Source organism: Henckelia pumila, chromosome 2 (genome assembly GCF_033568475.1).
Source record: "Henckelia pumila isolate YLH828 chromosome 2, ASM3356847v2, whole genome shotgun sequence".
Classification (NCBI taxonomy): domain Eukaryota; kingdom Viridiplantae; phylum Streptophyta; class Magnoliopsida; order Lamiales; family Gesneriaceae; genus Henckelia; species Henckelia pumila.
In genome coordinates this window covers 2220654-2239652 of record NC_133121.1, presented here as the reverse complement: position 1 = coordinate 2239652, position 18999 = coordinate 2220654, and the positions used below count along the sequence as shown (strand labels likewise).

Here is an 18999-nt window from a genome sequence, read left to right as displayed (position 1 = left end):
TAATCATTAACATAAAAAATATTATGAGAAGAATTTTTGTAATAGAGATCTCATATCAAGAAACATCACTCTCTAATATATACTACATACTTGATGAGATGGTGCATTTTATAACATGTTTAATAAAATTCGGACCATATAACATTATTTTAAGAATGTATCTAATAATCAGAAATTCATAGAAAAAATCATAAACCAAAATAAACAATGAATATAAGTTTTTCTTTTTTCTTTTTGACTAAACAATGAATATGTGTTATTGGATAGTGGATACACATTAATGACAAAATTCTACTGTTTTATGTATCTCTTAACAAATATTTCGTCCAAAAATAATTAATCAGATCCATCAATATCCACCCAGCACAACCAACAGGCAACAACATACCCAAGTAACCCAACACATAACTTGCTAGAAATTAGAATCAGTCAACCGCATGGCATCAGATTTCCAGATATCACAGCATGAAATTCAGAAATAACCCACAAGAGTTCCAACATTGAATTAATTCCACCTTAACATATTATTATGAGGAAAAAAACAAATCAAAACAAAATCTACCGCTATCGAGTTCCACATGCAAAAGGTTCTCCGTCAGGAACTTGTAAATTGAGTTTCTTTAAATACAGATCCAACGAAACACATGATCAAAATTATGTCGTTCATCTATTGCTTTCAGACTCCAATTTGCTTACTTCTTAGCCTCCTCGTACTCTGCCTCGGGTGCTTGGTCTCCACCCTGAGAACCTCCCGTGGAGGAGTCACTACCACCGGAACTGCCGGTCATATGCTGCCCAATCTTGGAAACAGCCTTGTTCGCTGCATCAAGCTTTGCCTTGATATCATCGATGTTCTCTGTGGTCATTGCATTTCTCAAATCTGAAACAGAGGTCTCGATTTCTGAAACAACTTCTTTTGGAATCTTGTCCTTGTACTCGTTCAAGCTCTTCTCAATACTATAGATGGTGGTGTCTGCATTGTTTCTGAGATCAATCAAAGTTTTCCTTTCCTGATCTTTCTGGGAGTGCATCTCAGCCTCCTTAACCATTTTGTCGATCTCGTCTTCTGACAGACCTCCTGAAGATCTAATGGTAATCTGCTGCTCTTTGCCGGTAGTCTTGTCCTTGGCGGAAACAGTAACAATTCCATTGGCATCTATATCAAATGCAACTTCTATCTGAGGCATTCCCCTGGGAGCAGGAGGGATACCCACGAGATCAAATTCACCAAGGAGCTTATTGTCTGAAGCCATCTCACGCTCACCTTGCAAAACTTTGATACCCACTTGGGTTTGATTGTCAGCGGCAGTAGAGAATACCTGAAAACAGTAGAATTAGGTCAGGCAATTTAAAATGAAGGATTAACACACCGAGCATCATAATCAAGAAGACTCCATCATAAGTTTCAGCAGCTCACCTGACTTTTCTTCGTAGGAATAGTCGTATTCCTGTTGATCAATCTTGTAAAGATGCCTCCAAGTGTTTCAATACCAAGTGAAAGGGGAGTGACATCCAGGAGAAGCAACTCCTTGACATCACCACGGAGGATGCCACCCTGAATAGCAGCTCCCATAGCAACAGCCTCATCTGGATTCACTCCTTTGCTTGGGGACTTGCCAAAAATTTCGGAAACCACTTCCTGAACTTTTGGGACACGGGTCATCCCTCCAACAAGAAGAACCTCATCAACTTCCTTTATTGATATACCAGCATCCTTCAAACAACTCTTGCAGGGAGACCTGGTCCTCTCAATCAAATGGTTGACCAGAGCCTCAAACTTAGATCTAGTCAGTGTAATATTCAGATGCTTGGCACCAGATGCATCAGCTGTGATAAATGGCAAGTTGATTTCAGTTTGAGATGTTGAGGAAAGCTCTATTTTTGCTTTTTCTGCGGCCTCTCGAAGTCTCTGCAGAGCTAACTTGTCCTTTGACAGATCAATTCCCTCAGTTCTCTTAAACTCACTCACCAAAAACTCCAACAAAGTATTATCAAAGTCCTCTCCTCCCAAAAATGTGTCACCATTGGTTGCTTTCACCTGCATAGTCAATATGTAATCAGCAAAGACAACAAGATAATTAAAATCAAACTAGGTGGACATACCTCAAAGACGCCATTTGATATCTCCAAAATAGAAACATCAAAAGTTCCACCACCAAGATCAAAAACAGCAACAAGACCTTCTTTGTTGTTCAGGCCATAGGAAAGTGCAGCTGCAGTAGGCTCATTAATTATCCTCTGCACATCAAGGCCAGCAATCCTGCCAGCATCCTTAGTGGCCTGCCTCTGAGCATCATTAAAATAAGCTGGAACTGTGATCACAGCCTTATTTACAGACTTTCCTAAATAAGACTCTGCAGTTTCCTTCATCTTAGTCAATACAAATGCTCCAATTTGACTTGGTGAGTACTGTTGGCCATTGGCTTCAACCCAAGCATCTCCATTGGGGGCTCTGACTATTTTGTACGGAACCATCTTCATTTCCTTTTGTGTCTGGGAATCATCAAATCGCCTGCCAATCAGCCGCTTTGTTCCAAACACAGTGTTGGTTGGATTCGTGACTGCCTGTCGTTTTGCTGGTGTACCGACCAAGAGTTCTCCTTTTTGATTAAAGGCTACCACAGATGGAGTGGTCCGAGCACCCTCAGAATTCTCAATAACCTTTGGATTCTGAATAATAAACATGTAAACAATTAGATGACATTTACTAGCACCTAGAACATCAATTTTACTCAAAATACCAAAACAAATCTTAACCTTGCCCTCCATGACTGATACACAAGAATTTGTGGTTCCCAAATCAATGCCAATAACATCAGTACCAGCTGGTTTTGTGCTGTAGCATGAAAAAAGTGAGTTTAAAGGCCCAATTGCATCTTCCAGAACAAGATAGAAACCGAAGACAAAAAGTTACCTGAATGGCCTAACAAGGCCTGCCCACTTGCTATTCACAGCCCATGACGGGTTGGTGTTTCCTGTAAACTGAATGAAAAATACAAGCCAAAACGCAAAAATGTAATCAGGTTCAATGCAACCATCACTAGAAAGCATGCCGGAGTTCAGTAAAAATAACAGGATAAACTGAAATCCAACATATCCAGTTTTGTTCTAATGCATAACGGCGCTCTTTCAAAAGCTTAGGTAAGTTATCTAACACCCAAAATAAAAAGTACTCCCGAAAAATTAGGACCACGCAAAAGTTGAGGAAATAACCAACACAGAAGAAGATTCAAAAGTTTAGAGCTTGAAATGAACAGAAAGAACATAGAGATGCTTCTACTGGTCAAAGACCAATACAAAACACAGAAGACGAAGGACAGAAAGAAAGAAAAATATCTACCCAGCTTCAAAGATGCCCAATTCAGAATCGAAATGATCCGAAGACATCAAAACATACACCAAGTTCACACAGCACAAGGACTCAAAATCAAACAAACCGTAATACTAAATCAATCTGACAAACTACCTAAATAAACACGTATCAAGAATAAATCACACATAATCATATCAAAGAATAATAACAGACTCAGAAAGCAAGTCATAGAAAAATAAGCATACTGTTCTGAAAGCAGAAACCGGAGCTGAAGTGAAATCTCGGCGACGGAGAGATCTGAGAAGCACGGCGGTGGCCATCGACTGCGAGGAGCAAAGGAGCTTTTCACAAAATCTTCCGCTTTTGTGGAGCAGCGGTGCTAGGGTTTAGGGTTTTTGGAAAGAGAGGTCGAGAAATAAGGCCGAGAGGGAATGCAATTAAAAAATATATAGTGAAAGAAAATGGAGCTCAATTACACATTTACGCTCATAGAATGTTCTACACATAATGAGAAGTAGTGGAGTACTGCCCAAGGTATTTCTCTTTTTTATTTACATTTCTTCTTATTTTAGTGTGTTTATTATTTTTAAATTTAAATATTTGTTACTTTTTTCTTCTTCTTTTTTAAACAAATAATTTGTTGGTTTCTTCTACGATGTTTCGTTTGAATAAATACTTTTAAAATTGTTTATAGTTGTTGAACAACTATTCTATAAAAAAGTTTTTATGTTTAAAATTAATATGTTTTGTTTTTATTATTGTTATGAATTCTAAAAATATCATAAAACAAATATCAAATGCTTTTTTAAAATGTTACTTGAAAACACTTTTAAAAAATAGTTTTCAAAATATATTATTCAAGTGTCATTTTTAAAGAAAAATTAGGTTCCGTTTGGACATGTACTTTAAAAACGTTTTTAGTGTTTTATAAGTAAAAAAAATTTAAAGTATGTGTTTGGATAAAATTTTTGTAAAATGTAAAAATGTTCTCTAAGTATAGTATGTAAAGAACACTTGAGAAGTGTTTTTAGATGTTTTTAGAATGAAACTATAAAAGACAAAAATGAATAACATTACTTTTAAAATGTTAAAATGTTTTTTTAATATAATAGTTGTTCAAACATATATTTATTCTTAAAATAATTTTTAAAACATTTTTAAAAAAATTATAAAAACATTTTATAATTACATGTCTAAACGGAGCCTTGATATCTTTAAAAAAAATATTTTTCAAAAACGTTTTGCAAAAATCTTGTCCAAACACATACTTTTAAGTTTTTTTTTAACGTATAATAATTCTAAAAAAAAATGTTTTTAAAGTACTTACTCAAACGGGCGAAGTTCTAAAAATGATGAATTAGTTAAATAATTTCAAAAATAATAATTAATCTTTACTTTTTATTTTTTTGGTAAAGATGAAATCGGACCCAAAAATTGTTTTAAAAAAGTTCCCTTGATTAATCAAGAACAATAAGACATAAAGGGAATTGGTTTTTGACACAAGTAGAGGGAAAACAATATTTAATTTTTTACCCTTAAAAAAACTATATTTGATTTAATTTTATTTATCAAAAATATAGCAGTTGGTTCAGTATTCAGTATGCCACCCACAGGGTAATGCCCTGTGGGTGGCATGGTGAATTTTGATTGGTTAAAATTAGTGGACCCCACATGAGACCCATTAATTTTAACCAATCATTGAGTTACACGTCGCCCGCAGGGTAGTACCCTGCAGGCGGCATGAACAAAACCGTAACATAGACCGCACTCTGCAGTATGGGCTCAGTGCCACTGTGTTAATTAAAAATGACTCAACGATATGTTAACACTACAAAAAAGAGACTTCAAAAGTGCAAACACTTGAGAATGAAACCAAAAAAAAGAAAATATATGCGGCTAAGTTGAAAATAATCATTTCGCTGGATATGTCAATGCTATCCTCAGGGTGGCGTGTCAGTTTATTATTGGCCACTAATGTGAGACCCACACATGGGTCCCATAAAAGTGACCAATAAAAAACTGACATAGCATCGAATTATCCCATTTCGCTTGCAAACATATCTAATCGATTAAATATGATACAACACCAAATATAAAATTATCCCCAAAAAATTGCATATCAAGCAGCAAGCTAGATATAGTAACTGCCATCAGTGGAAACCATGTTAAAGTTATCGATTTATCAGCTTATAATAAGAAGAAAAATGTATGTACACAGCTCACTCCAGTCTCCAGTTTCCAGCTTTTCACAAATAATGCAAGAATACTGGAACTTCAGAAGCATCAGACAAATTAAAGTCAGCAGAAGATCAACCATCGATGATAATGAAACAGCTCCAAAGGCCTCGGCGGATGACTCGGAAAGAACAAATGTATTCACAGCTTAAAGCGGAAGGTAGCCTCCTGTGCCGTTTCTTTCTTCATTTGCGATGGTTCTCTTGACGAAGGATTTATGGTTGATGGACCAACTTCTTCTCAAAACTTGTCTTCTTCGCCATGCCATGACATGACTGTAAAGACTCGGGAAAAGGAAGCATAGGAGAACAATTCCAACCATCGCAATGCATATCAACATCACGCTGAGAAAACCATCGCTTAAATCCGGATCCTTTTGTCCAGTCCAAGGAACACCTCCCACATTCATCCCGAAAACTGTGGTCACAAGAAAGCATTTGTCAATTTATCAAAAAATTTGTATGAGTTTATGAGATGGAAATATCAGTGTGACAGATAAAGACTTGATTTTTTACAATCCATGTGAGGAAAATAAAGATTCAAAGTTTGAATAAGGAAAAGGTGAGAAGGGAGGCATCTGACCTCCGGTAATTGTTGATAATGGTAGAAATATGATGGAGAGGAATGAGAGATAATATAGTTTTCTATTTATTTGCTCGGACTGCCAACTGTCTAGGCCGGCTTGAATTGCTGTGACACGGTTGGCTATAAACCCAACATTCTCCTTTAGTCTGCGTATCCGTCCAATCAATTCTTCCAAAGCATTGATATCTTCACTGGTGAACCAGTCTTTAAACGAACACTTCTCTTTAACACGAGGGAAGACTTGCTCACCATGTGCAATCACCTGCAATATAGAACAAGATGTTTACAAATTAGTCTATCGGCTATCGTCCCACGTAGCTTTTGTTTTTATGCTGGTAAATGGAAGGAAAATTCTTCTCTAGACAACCATGAAATGGTAACCTGCCTAATGAATCAGCCACAGAGCTATACCAATTCAGAAAGTCAAAGTTATTCTAAGGAAGACTTTCGAGGGGATCAGGGTATTGAACTTAAACCTGTACGCACCTGCAAGAGACGTTGCAAATCGAGGTGCATTTTGGGGAATTTTCTGTCGTCTAACATCTGTTTCTTCAGAGCAGAGCCACCTATAACCAGATCAGGAAACAGGTTTCAAAACAAACATCACGAGGCAGAGAATAAAAACGATGCCACCAATATAGCAAATCAGCCAAGTAACTATGCAAGAAACATGTGGGTTATCATCGAGTTCAACCATTTTTTCTGCTTTTTTTCGGGATTCAAGAGCAGAGCTAATGCAGCCACCTCTTTCTTACTGTTTTATGTATGAATCACAATTTAGCGCCACACTTATTGACCTACAACTCCATGCAGAAAACAATAAACTGTGTCTTGATAACCTACCAATTTCAGATATTTTTCAAGAATTCGATTTTCTGTTCGAGATGAAGTCATTTTCTGATATACATAGTCTACCAAATGAAGAAATAACAAATTGAAGTATAAACGAACTTAATTTGATTGTTAATTGAAACGATCGATATTCTTACAATTTCCATAAACACAGCTGTTTTTGGTTTTTATCTTGAAATCTAAGGTTAAATCTTAAACAGATTTGACCAGACACGTGCTACTAATCTTAATTAATTTATTTTCTTTTGCTTCAAGATAATATGATCAAGGATGAGAAAGTTCTTTCTGAATGCCCCAACCTTCACTATTACATACTCTGAAAGAAATAGATCAAATTAAGATTATACATGCAGAATTTTCATTACTTATCATGTTGGTTTGATTCAATGTAGAAACTTAATGAGTAACATTGATTTCTTGACAGACAATGTTTCCTAATAGACCAGCTAAGCCCATTTAAGCTATAATTCACAGTAACCACTTCAAAAGAACTCGAGATATTTGCCTAAAATTGTAGGCAACACACGGAAATCAATTTGTTCATAATTAGCAAAGAATCAAAGATCAAATAAAAACAAGAAGGAATGAGCCCAAGAACAAACCATAAAGTTTAAATTACTTGCATAAATGGTCGTAACACAAGTATATCTTTTATTATCTGCTCGAAAATAGCCTTTAATTTAAGATTAGAAAAGGAAGAACTATAGAAAATTGTAACATGAAAATAGGATGGTATCCTAGCAGTGTATTATTATGGTGGTCAGGCGAAAGATTGCAATATGGGAACAAAGTAAAGAAATTGGGAGCAAACCTTTGTCCATCTCCAACTCAACTGAATCCAGATCAAGCTCAAGCTTGATCACAACATCCTGAAGGTGATCTACGTGTGTGTCAATTATGTGAACGACGAGATTGGAAATAGATTTCGGCACAGGATTATCAGCCCCCTCTGAATGATTCATTGTCAACAGAAAATCAAGGACATGTTCCTTAATCACCATCCTACCACTATCCTTCGCTTCACTGCCACCATAATTCGAACCTTCCACGATTGGAATCTCCGATAGCAGCGACTTGTTAGCTGGGGAGAAACCCAATCTTGGGACACGACCTAATGACACCGTTATAACAGAATTCTCTGTAACTCTTGCAGCAATTCTGAATGTAAATCTACTAGAAGCAGGGCCAGGTGAATTAACTCTGAATACCAGAGCACCATCTACATGTCCACAGAAGGGTCCATTGCTAACAAGTGAGAGGATGTCTTGAAGTTTAAGGGGCGGACAGAGCAAGTCAATGAGGTATTGTGCAGATTGTGATAGTTTTTGATTCCCTTTCGGAAGTTCCACATGATACCAACAGAACTCTTTGCCTCTGCCCTCCAAAAGATCCCATTCCTTGTTATAATAATTGCCATCTCCATCAAATATAGAGGCCTTCGGTCTCACTGCACCAGGATTACGCGAGCTATGAAGATGAACACCTCGAAAGTTGGTGGTAGTCAACGGTTCTCTGTCCAGATCCTCGCCCTCAGAGTGTACCCGATGAAGAGCCATAAATATGCTAATCAATCATTCATCAATCAAGTCCAAAATTCGCGGAAAAACAAGATGTGATACTGTACAGTTCTTGTTCAACCTCAATACCCGTGTCAAGTTGGATGATAACAGTATATAACAACCAAATCACCCTTTTGACAGCTCCTTACCCTGAAAGAATGCGTGAAATCCAATAGCTTAGATCACCAAATCATCAGGTGTGCATCTTCAAATTATCACAAAATCAATACTTCTCATCACATCCGCTAAACTATTCAAACATGTTGATTCAAATATAGATTCAACAATCATCGTTGATCCACTCTCAAAGCATATAAATACAAAATAACAACCATTCCCAACAATGACTCAAAATTGCTGAAACAACAAAATTTATACATCATCGGTCGCATTAATCTACGCGAAATAACCAGAAGAGAAAAAATGTATGAGCATACAACATTAACGCAAATATTTCACCTTTTTAATGCGAACCTTCCGAAAGTCAGAGGCAGCTTGAATACGAGAAAACCCAGGTGAAATCAAGAACAACCCAATGAGACAAACGGCTTTTGAACCGAAAAAACAAAAAAGTAGCAATCTTTTCTGGCGTTCGTCCACTTCAAAGATATATATGCATGAAAATGACCAAAGAGTATGAAAAAGAAGATCACGAATTGCTTCCTTTACGCAGTATTGGTTAAAATAACTATTAAGAGATGGGTGTGATTCAATCGTGCAGAAAGAGAAAACAAAGAGAGGTCCGAGAGAGCAGCAAGGATTTGCATACGAGAGTTTAAAATAATATAATCATCACGTAAAGGTGGTTTCCTCGAAATTTCTTCATGCGACGAGATTATAGGAGAAAATCTGACCTTGGGATTTTATTATGATAATCTCTGGGTTTTGATTGTGACGAAACTTTAAAAAATAACAAGTTTTATTTAAATATTTTATATTTAATTAATAGTAGTGGTGTCCGCGAAATTATGATATTTTGTGAATTTCACGAGATTATATTAAAATTTTAAATATATATTTTATGAGATTCTTTAATTAACTAATTTTTAATTAATTAGTGAAGTGTGAGATAAAATTGCGATTATGTTTTAATTTCCAACAAAATCAAAAAAAATGTTATGTATATGCATGTATCGCATTCAAGGAACGCTGATATATAATAATTCTTTATGTTATGAATTGATATGATTATTTAATTTAAATTTTAAAAGTTGGATAAAGATAGAGATTAAAAAAAAAGAGTATTTTAGTAGAATATGATAAATTATAGATAATATAAAAATATGCATGAACATTTAAAAATAAAAAATAAAAAAAATTATTTTCATGGATATGGAAAGTTATATAACGAGGATAATTTTATTTTTAAATAAAAGTTCACAGGTCAATTAGAAATTTAGAAGTTAGTTGGTAATTAATAGAATCGTAATTAAATTGTAAGATAGTCAGATTCCGTTTTCTTTTTTAATAAATAGTAAGATTTAGATAAGTGATTAAGTATTTTCTCTTTTTTTGACTTTAAAATAATATTTTTAAAAGGGAACATTCGTAATTATTTTGAAATTTTATGAATTTTTAAAACTTATTACTAATTCATTATAGTATTAAAATTTTGAATAAGTATAAGAGAGTCCACAGATATTTTTCACGAGAATAGTCCAACCAATTTATATATAAATTAAAAAATAATACTTTAATAAAAAAAGATTATATTTGTATTTGATAGTTAATATTATGTTTGGTGTGTGATATATTAGTGGTATTGATTAATATATATTTTATGTCATGACCAAAATACCCTTACTTCCCTCAATTCTCTCATCCACCCCTTCATGAATAAGTTGTGATTTTATTATTTATTATTATATTGAAGGGGTAGTATGGTAAATGATGGTGTGTAATCCATATGGACAAAATTAATCAATGGCAAAAGTGTTAGATTCATTATCCAGCTACTACAATATATTTCTATCAATCCATATGTTTATTTAAGCTCGAAAATTGAGACAAACATGGGCTTGCAAATTAATCCTGAAGTTATCAAATCTACCAAACGAGTTAATATTAAAATATTATATTTTTTCATGGGTATGATATATTAGGAGATTTATCTTATATAATTAATTCATGAGACGGCCTTACGAGATTATGAGAATTTTGTGATAATTTTTTTAATATTATTCATTTTAGATCATTGTGCACGTGCTGCTAACACGTTAACACATTTCTTTGCACAGAAAAGTTTTCAGTGTTGGCATAACTTGGAGTGTCGCGAACTTTTGTCCCATAGCAATGAGTTATTTGTATCTAAGGATCTGTCTTTTGTATAAAGTGATATATTTGAGTTAATGGAAATTGTTATTTGCGGTCAAAAAAAAATATAAATATTGCATTGTCATACATATATTTTATTCATTAATTAATTTTTTATAAAACATGCACGCTCAAAAGAAATGCTAGAGTATACAATAATAATATCACAAATATATTCATATTTATTAAAAAACAAATATAAATATATTGACTCTATTAAAAAACAAATATAAATATATTTACTCTAAAAAGTATGATCATAGATGGTTGAGATCTTGATGTTTCACATGATGTATTAATATTTTGTACAAATACATGAGTAAACATGACTCATCACTGTTGAATATTACATTTCGAATAATTAAAATGTATGAATGGTTACTTAAATGTATCAATGCCATATAATTGTAATTATATTATACCGTTTTATAATATAGGAGATCGAAATGCGCCGTTTTGCATGTTGCTAATTGCTATGGTGATTAAGTTATAATTGTCATCAACTATCATGTTCGATAATATAACAATTGTTCGATACTATAATTGATATTGAATTTAATGTATGATTAATGGGAATCACATATAATGCAAATAATTAGAATTTTTATAGAACGATAGTCAATTGTGTTACAAGAGATCATATCAAAACATAACGTCTGGATGGTCGTATAATTTGAAAGAATCGAGCCATATTGTTATCATTAATTATAATTTTGTTAATGATAGCAAATTATTTAAAGATGATGTTGCCATTTTTCAGAACCCCTGATTCTTTTGAAAATAGGCATTGTGCATTTGTGCTTCCTTTAAACAATTAACATTGTTAAATCCAGCCCAGCCCAGCCCAGTACGAGCTACGTGGGCCAAATAGATTATCTGGGCTGAGCTTTAACTTTCCTCGTGGGCCGTGGCATACAAGTTTCGATTAATAATTAAACACACACACACACACATATATATATATATATATATATATATTACGAAAATAGCATTTCATTACAACCCAACCAAATCAATATTTACAAACTAAACAAAGGATAAAATTCTTTGAAATCCAACAGTTTCTATTGAACAACCCCAAAAGAGGCAAGAGTATGATCATTGGCTAGCGTAATTTTCAGAATATTGCGTTAATTCGAGATTTAGCTAATGTGTACTGAAAGATAGTGAATGTGGGTTCTTACGTCATAAAAAAAATATGAACTACTTGGTTGACATATAGTATTTAAAAGGATTGATAATATTATTATGCGAGAAAATTTCATTTATTAATTTATCTATTTATCTTTTTGTTAAAAAAAATGGTCATCTCTATGCAATTGTAGTTTTTTGTATTGTCAATTTTAAGTTTCAGTCCATATTTTTATTTTCTGACAATTTTGGTCTTTTTTCAACGTGATGTCGATATAACACTAATGTGACGCTGACGTGCATGTATATCGATATTTCAACACTCCAAATAAAAAAAAAAATGATTAAAATTTACAAAGATCGAAATATGAAACTAGACTAAACTTCGATAACATAAATAACTATAACTAAAATGTAAATAAACAAATATACTAGATACATAACCATAGCTGCAATTTTTCCTTATCATATTGCTATGTTGAGATCATGTTGTGCGTTGAATCTGGTCTTATTAATTGAGGAGTATTTAAATTTAAAGTTATAACTTTATCTGATTATAATTATAATATAATATAAAGATTATTTGCATGCAGGAATGGAATAATATTATGTTGAAAAAAATATGAGAGAAATCGAGAATAAAATGAAAACCAAGCTCATAGGACCGTAACAAAATCATCTGGATTGTAGAGAATATAAAATAATCAATAATCTGTAAAACATGAGAAAATGTAAGCAAGTATATGAATATCAGTATCATAAAAAAATATTAGGATAATCGAATTTCGTACATATTTTTTTCGCTGTTTTCAATTTTAATGTTTGACTCAATTTCGTAAATATTTTTTTTATAGCGAACTACTTGATAAGACATATATATATATATATAATTATATAAATATAAATAATATAAAAATATATATAACTATAATATTATATTTATATATTTTTTATACCATTTTTATTATATATGTTATATTTATATATTATTATTTTTATAAGATAAAAATATATAAATATAATATTATAGTTATATATATTTTTATTTTTCGAGTTCGAGTATGAAATTATTCACTCGATCGAGCTCAAGCTCGAGTAGACAAAATACGAGTCGAGCTCGAGCAGTATGATATTTGAGCTCGAATCGACTCGTTTGCACCCCTACTCCAACCTCAAATTGCAAAAAAAGAAAAAAAAATCATCATAAAAGTGTCAAATTAAGAAAAATGCATATCATACTAAAATCAAACCTTTAAAAATAAATGTTATAATATATGCACCACATATAATATTTATGTATTATGTTACACACGCAATGCATGTGCGTTACCGCTAGTAATCTATAAACGCAAGATTCACATGCATAAATAATTTATATTATATTTATAGATAAATTATTTAATTATTTTAAATTAAAAAATATGAAAGTTGATAAATATAAGTAATAAATAATAAAATTATCAAAATAAGAAAATAAGAACATTTTTCTCTATTTACTAAAATGATCAAATTAGTTACTTTAAAACATTATACATTCAGATTTATAGTCACTTGCACGTGTTATATATATATATATTAATATATATATAGAGTTCTTTTATGGTGCCCAACACTATATGCCCATTTCATGCCCACCATGTACAAGTCAACTCATCTATTGTACCGGTCAACTCATCTATTGTACATGGTGGACATGAATGGGAATATAATGTTGGGCACCATAAAAGAACTCTATATTAATATATATATATATATATATATATTAATATATATATATTAATATAAAATATTGTTTTAAATATAATGGATCAAATAAAGGTGGAATTACACGATGAAATCTTACCGCTATATATTATTTTGATACTTTTAAAATAATTTTGCTAAATCAAATGAGTTAGGTAACTCGCTTTTTTTCATTGGAAAAACAGTTTGAAAATTGACCTGAAATCAATAATCATTGTCTTCACGAAATATACTTAGATGAATTAATTGATTGAAGTGGAGAAATAAGTCGATATTCTCGTGTGTTGAAGGTGTCACGGACGCACCGTGACTAGTGTTTTGTAAGTTGGAAGGTTGAATTAAATTTATTACAATTTACATTTTGAATATAGTATATATATATATATATATATATATATATATATATATATATATATATATGGAGTTTTGATATTATGAGCACCTATCATGTGCACTTATGAGTGCACCTGTTGATGTGGCGTTTATCTATTGGATGTAGAGGATGTCACGTCAGCGGTGCACACATAAGTGCACATTATGGGTGCTCACAATATCAAAATCTTATATATATATATATATATACAAAACCGTAATTTATTTTATACATTATTTAGAAAAATTGATGTGTTTTTCAAGTAAGTTGCCAAATTTTGAGTTTTGGTTAGGGTTTTTAATAAAATTTTAGTTTAATAATGTTTTTTTTCTAGTTATTTTGATTCACTAACGTGACATCTATTAGATAAGTGTCGATAATGTAATTTGTATCCGTGAATGAAAACTATATTAAAAAAAATGACTCGTCCAAGCCGTTAATCTTTCAATTCGATCACTTTCATTAGAGATTTGTCTTGGATTTATAACCCCAACTATAACATCCACATTAAAAATGGCTTTGTTTCTTCTATTAATTTGTAATTTTCCCGTAACATTAACGCAGAGAAGGAGACCAATTCATAGAAGAAAATGATATCGGAGATGTATATATAAAAGGAATTTAGAAATTATTCAGAATCATCATGAGCACTTATATAAACAAAAACTAACGTGACAATTTGATTGGATATATAAGATGTCACATCAATTGTTTCCTATATAGTACCCATGGTGGTTATCCACGCTATAAAAACTCTATATAAAAGAGTATGGGGTGGGTCATTTATAATATGTAAGATAAATAAAATTTTATCGGTAAATTTAATAGATTAGGTGTGCGTTGTTAGGTGTGGTTTCGAGTTTGGGAAAATTTTCAAATCCATGCAACAGCTGAGAGTGAATATGAATATATATATGATGATGATGTCATTCTGGGACACATCCGAAAATAATATTATTATCATACGTGTATTATTTAAGTAATTTTAATATTTATATATAACATTGGATTATTGTATAAATAATTTTTATGAATGACAAAGATGTAACAAACAATAAAATATGTTATTGTTTTTTTTTAGAAAATAAATTATGCGGATTTAAACTCTACCAATTAAATAAAATTTAAGACAAACGGAATGAAGTACTCGGAGATATCAAACTCACCGTCTCTCCTCGTTGACATCCCTTTATTAGCCAACTAGCCGATGTGGGGTGTGTGTAGCTAGCTGGACCACTTGCATCTCTAATTTGTCCTAGTTAAATTCAAGTCAAATTACGAAGTTTTGTGAGACAAATATGGTGGGTGTTGAAAAATATATTATTATTATGTTGAATATTGAATATTGAATGTTGAATATTGAGTTGTAAAATGTGGAAAATTAGTGTGTGATGATGTAGATGATGATGTTTTAATTTTTGGACTAATCTCAAATGTGGATCTATAAATAGGTCTTCATTTGTGATGAAAAATACAATTGAAGTTGAGAGAAAAATATTATAAAGTGTAGAGTTTGATATATTTTGAGTTTTTGGAATATTTACTTTTTACCGTAAATTTTTACTTTTTCACAACACGTTATCAGCACGATCGCTCGAAGGTTCTCTATATTTTCCGACGATCCAAAATACAAGAAGAAGTCAAAAATATTCAACAAGTAAGAATAATTATTTTATTGTTTATTGTGTATATATTTAATATATATTATCATGTTATGAAAAAAAAATTAGTTTTTAAAAACTTGTTATAAATCCTGGGAGGATGTTAAGACGACATCCCACACTCCCGGTAAGGGATACGACAAGTATAAAAGCCTCTAAGGTTTTTAAACAATAACGTGATATGATATATGTATATATACTAACTATATCAATATATAATTTCATGTTATTATATAAGAGGTTGTCTAGGACACTGACCTTATAATAACGTGATATGATATATATTTTATTGCGTATATTTAATTATGATTATCATTATACGCATCACATGATTATCACGAATTTTTATTCAACACATAATCATTTTTTTCTTACCCTCAACGGTCACAAACGGTCATAAACGGCTAGTTTTTTGCCTATAAATATGTTCACTCAAACTCATTCTCAATCACACCAAAATTCATTCTTCATCTCAAAACATTCTCCTCGGTTTTTTTTTCGAAAAAGAAGATGGAGTTTTTGGCTTTTCTAAGGATATTTTTCATAACGACTATGATCATCATGTTCACGAGTTTTGTACTCACCAGCGATTTTCCACCACCTATTTTTTCTCGAGTAACACTCCTGTGCAACGGTCTCATTCGTGAGACGGGTCAACCCTATCCATATTTATAATAATAAGTAATACTTTTGACATAAAATGTAATACTTTTTAATGGATAACCCATATAAGAGACCCGTCACACGAATATGACCCGTGCAACGGTTGCATACAAGTGTTTGCCTTTTTTCTCTATTTGTATACGCACTTGTAATCTTCGTTTATCCATTATTTTGTATTGTCATATTAATGGAAATTAACTAATAAAATGTATTGTTATTTTTCTAGTACCACCATGTCAAATTTGGCAAAGATTGAATTCGTTGCGCTCGATATCACTGGAAAGAATTATATGCCATGGACTCTCGATGTAGAAATGCATCTTGAGTCATTGGGTCTAAGTGATACCATCAAAGAAATTAATATATCAACCTCACAAGATAAAGCAAAGGCAATGATTTTCTTACGCCGACATCTTGATGAAGGGTTGAAATGTGAGTATCTCACAAAAAAAGACCCAATGATTTTATGGAAAGGGTTGAAAGAAAGATTTGAGCATATAAGGGAAGTAATAATTCCGACCGCCCGTGATGAATGGAATTCGTTGAGAATCCAAGACTTTAAAAAAGTCAGTGAATATAATTCTACAATGTATCGAATAGTCTCACAATTAAAATTCTGTGGACTTGAAGTCACAGAGATGGAAATGCTTGAGAAAACATTTTCCACTTTTCACGCATCAAATATAACTCTACAGCAACAATATAGAGTGCGTGGTTTTACAAGATATTCCGAACTCATTGCATGTCTTCTTGTGGCGGAAAAGAACAACGAATTGTTAATAAGAAATCATCAATCCCGACCCACTGGATCAACGGCATTTCCTGAAGCAAATGTCGTAATGAAAAATGAAAATCAAAATCAAAGGCATAGACCAGATTTTGGTCGTGGACGAGGTCGAGGACGTGGGCGTGGACGTGGACGTGGACGTAAAAATGATCGCGGTCGTGGTCGCGGCCGTGGATATGAAAATAATAGAGATAGTTACTTCAATAACTCATCTCAAAAGAACGTCGCGAACCACCCACCAAAAAGGCAGCATGAAAACCCGAGTGAAAATGAAAATCACTCAAAAAGATCTGAGAGTGTTTGTTATAGATGTGGCACTCCAGGACATTGGTCACATATTTGTCGAACCCCTGAGCATCTATGTAAGCTTTATAAAGAATCGACAAAAGGGAAAGGAAAAGAGACCAATTTTGTTGAAAATAGTGACCATTTAATTGGCTCAACTAGTTTCAATGCTGCAGATTTTTTGAATGATTTCGAAGACATTGATTAAAAGATTGGTGGGACTATATTGTAACAAATTTGTATTTTTAATGCATTCTTGTATTATAAAGCATGTTATATTTTGCATTTGTATTGTACTTAATTTTTTTTTATTGCATTTTTTGTGAAGTTTGATATGGAAAATGCTATGAGCAAACATGGAAATAATATCATGGAAATTTGCATACCAGATAGTGGTACAACACACACTATTCTGCGAGATGAAAGATATTTCTTGGAAATAAAACCAACAAAAACAATGGTAAATACCATATCAGGTCCTGTAGACTTGATTGAAGGTTGTGGAAAAGCACATTTTTTGTTACCTAATGGTACAAAATTTCTGATAAATGATGCTTTATATTCACCACAATCGAAAAGAAATTTGTTGAGTTTTAATGACATATACTCTCATGGGTATGATACTGAGACGATAACTGATGGAAATCAGAAATATATGTGTCTTACCACATATAAATCAGGAAAGAAATATGTGGTTGAAAAATTATCAATGCTCCCTACTGGATTGCATTATACACATATAAGGCCAATCGAATCAAATATGGTGGTTAATAGTTCTTCAATATTAACAAATTGGCATGATCGATTGGGACATCCTGATTCAATAATGATGCGAAGAATTATTGAAAATACGCATGGTCATCCATTGAAAGACCAGAAGATCTTTCAGAATAATAAGTTTCAATGTAAAGCATGTTCTCTTGGAAAACTTATTATAAGACCATCACCAGCTAAAATCCAAACAGAATCACCCATATTTCTTGAACGCATTCAGGGTGATATTTGTGAGCCAATTCATCCACCATGTGGACCATTTCGATATTTTATGGTATTGATCGATGCTTCTAGCAGATGGTCACATGTATGTTTATTGTCAACTCGGAATGTGGCATTTGCAAGATTAATGGCTCAAATAATAAAATTGCGGAATCAATTTCCAAATTATACAATCAAGAAAATAAGATTTGATAATGCTGGAGAATTTACATCCCAGACTTTCAATGATTATTGTATGTCAATGGGAATCACTGTTGAACATCCTGTAGCTCATGTTCATATGCAAAATGGATTAGCTGAATCATTGATTAAACGTCTACAACTGATTGCTAGACCAATGATTATGAAAACAAAACTCCCTATTTCTATATGGGGACATGCAATTTTACATGCTGCGGCATTAATTCGCATCAGACCAAGTGCATATCATAAATTCTCCCCATTGCAACTTGCATTTGGTAAAGAACCAAATATCTCTCATCTGAGAATTTTGGATGTATGGT

The 18999-nt window shown here is 32.5% G+C and overlaps 2 protein-coding genes across 3 annotated transcripts; both read right to left on the bottom strand.

Annotated features, from left to right (window-relative positions):
• Window positions 1-419: 419 nt before the first annotated feature.
• LOC140880499 (heat shock 70 kDa protein, mitochondrial) lies at window positions 420-3767 on the bottom strand. The gene is made up of 6 exons (XM_073285002.1): window positions 3559-3767; window positions 2915-2982; window positions 2758-2836; window positions 2104-2670; window positions 1418-2038; window positions 420-1319 (listed from the first exon to the last, which is right to left on the bottom strand). Exons 1-6 carry the CDS (start codon window positions 3631-3633, stop codon window positions 693-695), a joined length of 2037 nt encoding a protein of 678 aa, XP_073141103.1. The 5' UTR covers window positions 3634-3767; the 3' UTR covers window positions 420-692.
• Window positions 3768-5352: 1585 nt separating this feature from the next.
• LOC140880500 (uncharacterized) lies at window positions 5353-9312 on the bottom strand. 2 transcript variants are annotated; one of them, XM_073285003.1, is made up of 5 exons: window positions 9004-9312; window positions 7797-8694; window positions 6620-6699; window positions 6131-6395; window positions 5353-5965 (listed from the first exon to the last, which is right to left on the bottom strand). In XM_073285003.1, exons 2-5 carry the CDS (start codon window positions 8539-8541, stop codon window positions 5697-5699), a joined length of 1359 nt encoding a protein of 452 aa, XP_073141104.1. In that variant the 5' UTR covers window positions 8542-8694; window positions 9004-9312; the 3' UTR covers window positions 5353-5696. The 2 variants fall into 2 exon arrangements, with proteins under 2 accessions (XP_073141104.1, XP_073141105.1); XM_073285004.1 differs by having other exon boundaries at window positions 9019-9312.
• Window positions 9313-18999: the final 9687 nt, after the last annotated feature.

Coding starts and splice junctions, on each gene's coding strand:
- LOC140880500 (XM_073285003.1), bottom strand. CDS start 8,541: ATGGCTCTTCATCGGGTACACTCTGAGGGCGAGGATCTGGACAGAGAA. Junction 6,700..7,796: donor TGAGTTGGAGATGGACAAAG/GTTTGCTCCCAA, acceptor ATCTGGTTATAG/GTGGCTCTGCTCTGAAGAAA. Junction 5,966..6,130: donor ATTATCAACAATTACCGGAG/GTCAGATGCCTC, acceptor TTGTGACCACAG/TTTTCGGGATGAATGTGGGA.
- LOC140880499 (XM_073285002.1), bottom strand. CDS start 3,633: ATGGCCACCGCCGTGCTTCTCAGATCTCTCCGTCGCCGAGATTTCACT. Junction 2,039..2,103: donor TATCAAATGGCGTCTTTGAG/GTATGTCCACCT, acceptor TTGACTATGCAG/GTGAAAGCAACCAATGGTGA. Junction 1,320..1,417: donor TTCCTACGAAGAAAAGTCAG/GTGAGCTGCTGA, acceptor TACTGTTTTCAG/GTATTCTCTACTGCCGCTGA.